Raw genomic sequence first — 5,106 nt, forward strand, 5'->3', positions numbered from 1 at the left:
CAGGTTATACTGTAGGTGACCGTGAAAGTCATGTTGCTGACCAGGTTATACTGTAGGTGACCGTGAAAGTCATGTTGCTGACCAGGTTAAACTGTAGGTGACCGTGAAAGTCATGCTGCTGACCAGGTTATACTGCAGGTGACCGTGAAAGTCATGTTGCTGACCAGGTTAAACTGTAGGTGACTGTGAAAGTCATGTTGCTGACCAGGTTAAACTGTAGGTGACTGTGAAAGTCATGTTGCTGACCAGGTTAAACTGTAGGTGACCGTGAAAGTCATGCTGCTGACCAGGTTATACTGCAGGTGACCGTGAAAGTCATGTTGCTGACCAGGTTATACTGTAGGTGACTGTGAAAGTCATGTCGTTGACCAGGTTAAACTGTAGGTGACCGTGAAAGTCATGCTGCTGACCAGGTTATATTATAGGTGACTGTGAAAGTCATGTTGTTGACCAGGTTATACTGTAGGTGACTGTGAAAGTCATGTTGCTGACCAGGTTATACTGTAGGTGACTGTGAAAGTCATGTTGCTGACCAGGTTAAACTGTAGGTGACCGTGAAAGTCATGTTGCTGACCAGGTTATACTGTAGGTGACTGTGAAAGTCATGTCGTTGACCAGGTTAAACTGTAGGTGACCGTGAAAGTCATGTTGCTGACCAGGTTAAACTGTAGGTGACCGTGAAAGTCATGCTGCTGACCAGGTTATACTGTAGGTGACAGTGAAAATCATGTTGCTGACCAGGTTATACTGTAGGTGACTGTGAAAGTCATGTTGCTGACCAGGTTAAACTGTAGGTGACTGTGAAAGTCATGTTGCTGACCAGGTTAAACTGTAGGTGACCGTGAAAGTCATGCTGCTGACCAGGTTATACTGCAGGTGACCGTGAAAGTCATGTTGCTGACCAGGTTATACTGTAGGTGACTGTGAAAGTCATGCTGCTGACCAGGTTAAACTGTAGGTGACCGTGAAAGTCATGCTGCTGACCAGGTTATACTGCAGGTGACCGTGAAGTCATGTTGCTGACCAGGTTATACTGTAGGTGACCGTGAAGTCATGTCGTTGACCAGGTTATACTGTAGGTGACCGTGAAGTCATGTTGCTGACCAGGTTATACTGTAGGTGACCATGAAAGTCATGCTGCTGACATCGGCGATGGTGACTGTGAAAGTCATGTTGCTGACATCGGCGATGGTGATTGGCTGTTGAGGGAGGTTCTTTTGGAACTGTTGCACAGGGTTGAACTGTGTCACAATAAGCATGTTTTCACATCTGTGATTTCACAAGACTCTGTCGGCCATCCAGGGACAAACCACAGAAACAGCCACTAACTGTACTGTTATTACCCTCCCTATAGACCCGGAGCCCAACACTGTCCCCATGGAGGAGAGCGGAGGAGCAGGAGGAGAGGTGGAGGAGAAGCAGGTGTTGGTGGAGGAGAGGGGTGTCTCTCCTGGAGGTTCCCCAGGGACGGAGGAGGGTTCCCCAGCCGTGGTCCGGCCCCGTGACCCCCCAACCTCCACCCTGCAGGACTCAGGGCCTCGGTAGGGGTAGACCATGAACGTCTTTGTGGTTTTCACGTGCACTTTATTGACATCCAGCTCCTGAAGTTGCAGCATCATATTTTAGTGTTTTTTTTGTGTCTGTTTCAGTCATCTGTTTCTAACTGTGTGTGTGTGTGTGTGTGTGTGTTTGTACACTAAATTTCCCGTCTGGACACAATAGTCAGTAAAACCGTTTGATTGATCAACTCCTCCAGGAAGAGCAGCTCCTCCCGCTCCTCCAGGAAGAGCTTCCGTCTGGACTACCGGTTGGAGGAGGAGGTGACTGGGTCGAGCCGGGACAAACATGGCCGCTTCACTAACCCCTGGTCCACGTGGAAGTTCCCGTCCTGGTCCACCCTGCTGCGCTTCTTCCTGCTGGAGAAGGATCACAGCAATGTACCCAGCTCTAAAGAGGTGAGACACATTCTGACGTTGGACGGATCTAATAGGTCTCTCTGACGGATCTAATAGGTCTCTCTGACGGATCTAATAGGTCTCTCTGTCGGATCTAATGGGTCTCTCTGTCGGATCTAATGGGTCTCTCTGACGGATCTAATAGGTCTCTCTGTCGGATCTAATAGGTCTCTCTGACGGATCTAATAGGTCTCTCTGACGGATCTAATAGGTCTCTCTGACGGATCTAATAGGTCTCTCTGTCGGATCTAATAGGTCTCACTGACGGATCTAATAGGTCTCCCTGACGGATCTAATAGGTCTCTCTGACGGATCTGATAGGTCTCTCTGACGGATCTGATAGGTCTCCCTGACGGATCTGATAGGTCTCTCTGACGGATCTAATAGGTCTCTCTGACGGATCTAATAGGTCTCTCTGACGGATCTAATAGGTCTCCCTGACGGCTCTAATAGGTCTCTCTGACGGATCTAATGGGTCTCTCTGACGGATCTAATAGGTCTCTCTGTCGGATCTAATAGGTCTCTCTGGCGGATCTAATAGGTCTCTCTGGCGGATCTAATAGGTCTCTCTGACGGATCTAATAGGTCTCCCTGACGGCTCTAATAGGTCTCTCTGAAGGATCTAATAGGTCTCTCTGACTCATTTGAGCTGCCATTTCCAGCTCCCACAGCTGTTGTCAAAACACTTTGCAAAACAAACCCAGCTCTGACGGAGACAACCAAACCACACCTGATGGGGCTCAATGCCAGTCTGTCCACTCTTTATTATAATGATCTTATTACACAAATACCTAAACCTGTACTCCAACTCCACAGGATAAATAATAATTTTTTACTGTATACAGTTCACACCCAACAATTACCTCCTGTCCTGACTGAACTTGTTCTGTCTGTCCTGACTCCTGAGGTCTGTCATTAAAGATCTCTGACTGAGCACGTCAGAGTTTGTCAACTGTTATTTGTAACGCTGCGCCTCAGGTCCACAGTTAGGTTCGCTGTTTGTTCCAGAGGATGCCTGCCGCTCCAGAAACACTGCACTGTGCTCTGGTAACAACCCGGGGTGTTTTTAGACGGCTGTCAATCACTCTCACCTCACGACTCAGACACGGGCTCTGTTTTCTAGACATGTAGTGGTCAGGAAGGAAAGGCCTAATTATTTAAAAGGAAAATGAGACGTCGAGTCGACTCTTTCTGATCATCTTTCTGATAAAGAGGAAAGACGTGTGGAAGTGTTTAATCATCTGTGTTTTGATTTATGCAGATATAATTTAATCAAATATTTAAATTTAACCCCAAAAAACTCATTACAACCAGGGTCATATTCAAACTGGAAAAAGAAAAATGAGTGTTTTTTTAAATTGGTTATTTTATTTGGTGACTTGAAAATGACTGAAGCAATAGCGACATGTTGAAAAGACGAAGAGCTTTCAGTGATGAAGCCTTTATTACCCTCTTCTTCCTCATCCTCTGTCTCAGCTGGTGAATGAATCTGAATGAATTCACACCAACACACCATATTAAAGTCTGTGTTCTTCTGCTACTCAGGTCTTAGACAAAGAGCTCCCAGTAGTGGAGCCTTGGTTCCTCCGTGTCCCTGAGGCAGCAGACGGAGCCGTGGGGTCTGGTCTCAGGGTGACCTGGCTGGGCCACGCATCAGTCCTGGTAGAGATGGACGGCCTGGTCATCCTCACTGACCCCATCTTCAGCCAGAGGGCATCTCCCTTCCAGTTCATGGGCCCCAAGAGGTACCGGGATCCCCCTTGTACGGTTGATCAACTCCCCGGATCGACGCGGTTGTCATCAGCCACTCCCACTACGACCATCTGGACGCGGGCACCGTGACCCAGTTGAACGAGCGGTTCGGTGGGGATCTCCGATGGTTTGTGCCGTTGGGACTCATGGACTGGATGCAGAAGAGCGGGTGTGAGAATGTGATAGAGTTAGACTGGTGGGAGGAGAACTGTGTGCCAGGTCACGACGAGGTCACGTTTGTGTGTACGCCGGCGCAGCACTGGTGCAAGCGCACCCCCACGGACGATAACCAGGTGCTGTGGGGGAGCTGGTCTGTGCTGGGGCCCTGCAACCGCTTCTTCTTTGCTGGAGACACCGGCTACTGCTCGTCCTTCCAGGAGATTGGGAGGCGCTTTGGTCCGTTCGACTTGGCGGCCATACCCATCGGCGCGTACCTGCCCAGGTATGAACTAGTGTAGAGCTGTCCTGCCCAGGTATGAACTAGTGTAGAGCTGGCCTGCCCAGGTATGAACTAGTGTAGAGCTGTCCTGCCCAGGTATGGAACGAGTGTAGAGCTGTCCTGCCCAGGTATGAAACTAGTGTAGAGCTGTCCTGCCCAGGTATGAACTAGTGTAGAGCTGTCCTGCCCAGGTATGAACTAGTGTAGAGCTGTCCTGCCCAGGTATGGAACTAGTGTAGAGCTGTCCTGCCCAGGTATGGAACGAGTGTACAGCTGTCCTGCCCAGGTATGAAACTAGTGTAGAGCTGTCCTGCCCAGGTATGAAACTAGTGTAGAGCTGTCCTGCCCAGGTATGAACTAGTGTAGAGCTGTCCTGCCCAGGTATGGAAGCTGTCCTGCCCAGTGTAGTGTACAGCTGTCCTGCCAGGGATGAACAGGTATGAAACTAGTGTAGAGCTGTCCTGCCCAGGTATGGAACTAGTGTAGAGCTGTCCTGCCCAGGTATGGAACTAGTGTAGAGCTGTCCTGCCCAGGTATGGAACTAGTGTAGAGCTGTCCTGCCCAGGTATGAACTAGTGTAGAGCTGTCCTGCCCAGGTATGAACTAGTGTAGAGCTGTCCTGCCCAGGTATGAAACTAGTGTACAGCTGTCCTGCCCAGGTATGAAACTAGTGTAGAGCTGTCCTGCCCAGGTATGAAACTAGTGTAGAGCTGTCCTGCCCAGGTATGAAACTAGTGTAGAGCTGTCCTGCCCAGGTATGAACTAGTGTAGAGCTGTCCTGCCCAGGTATGAACTAGTGTAGAGCTGTCCTGCCCAGGTATGGAACTAGTGTAGAGCTGTCCTGCCCAGGTATGGAACTAGTGTAGAGCTGTCCTGCCCAGGTATGGAACTAGTGTGCAGAGCTGTCCTGCCAGGTATGAACAGGTATGAACTAGTGTAGAGCTGTCCTGCCCAGGTATG

General features: G+C 49.5%; 1 protein-coding gene across 1 annotated transcript; it reads left to right on the forward strand.

Moving 5' to 3' along the window:
* Positions 1-1,377: 1,377 nt before the first annotated feature.
* On the forward strand, positions 1,378-4,488 carry LOC135529217 (N-acyl-phosphatidylethanolamine-hydrolyzing phospholipase D-like). The gene is given in 4 exon segments (XM_064958070.1): positions 1,378-1,541; positions 1,757-1,955; positions 3,501-3,729; positions 3,732-4,488. Coding segments are annotated over 4 exon segments (1,026 nt in total). The 3' UTR covers positions 4,166-4,488.
* Positions 4,489-5,106: the final 618 nt, after the last annotated feature.

The sequence above is a fragment of the Oncorhynchus masou genome, unplaced genomic scaffold (genome assembly GCF_036934945.1).
Source record: "Oncorhynchus masou masou isolate Uvic2021 unplaced genomic scaffold, UVic_Omas_1.1 unplaced_scaffold_1121, whole genome shotgun sequence".
NCBI lineage: Eukaryota > Metazoa > Chordata > Actinopteri > Salmoniformes > Salmonidae > Oncorhynchus > Oncorhynchus masou.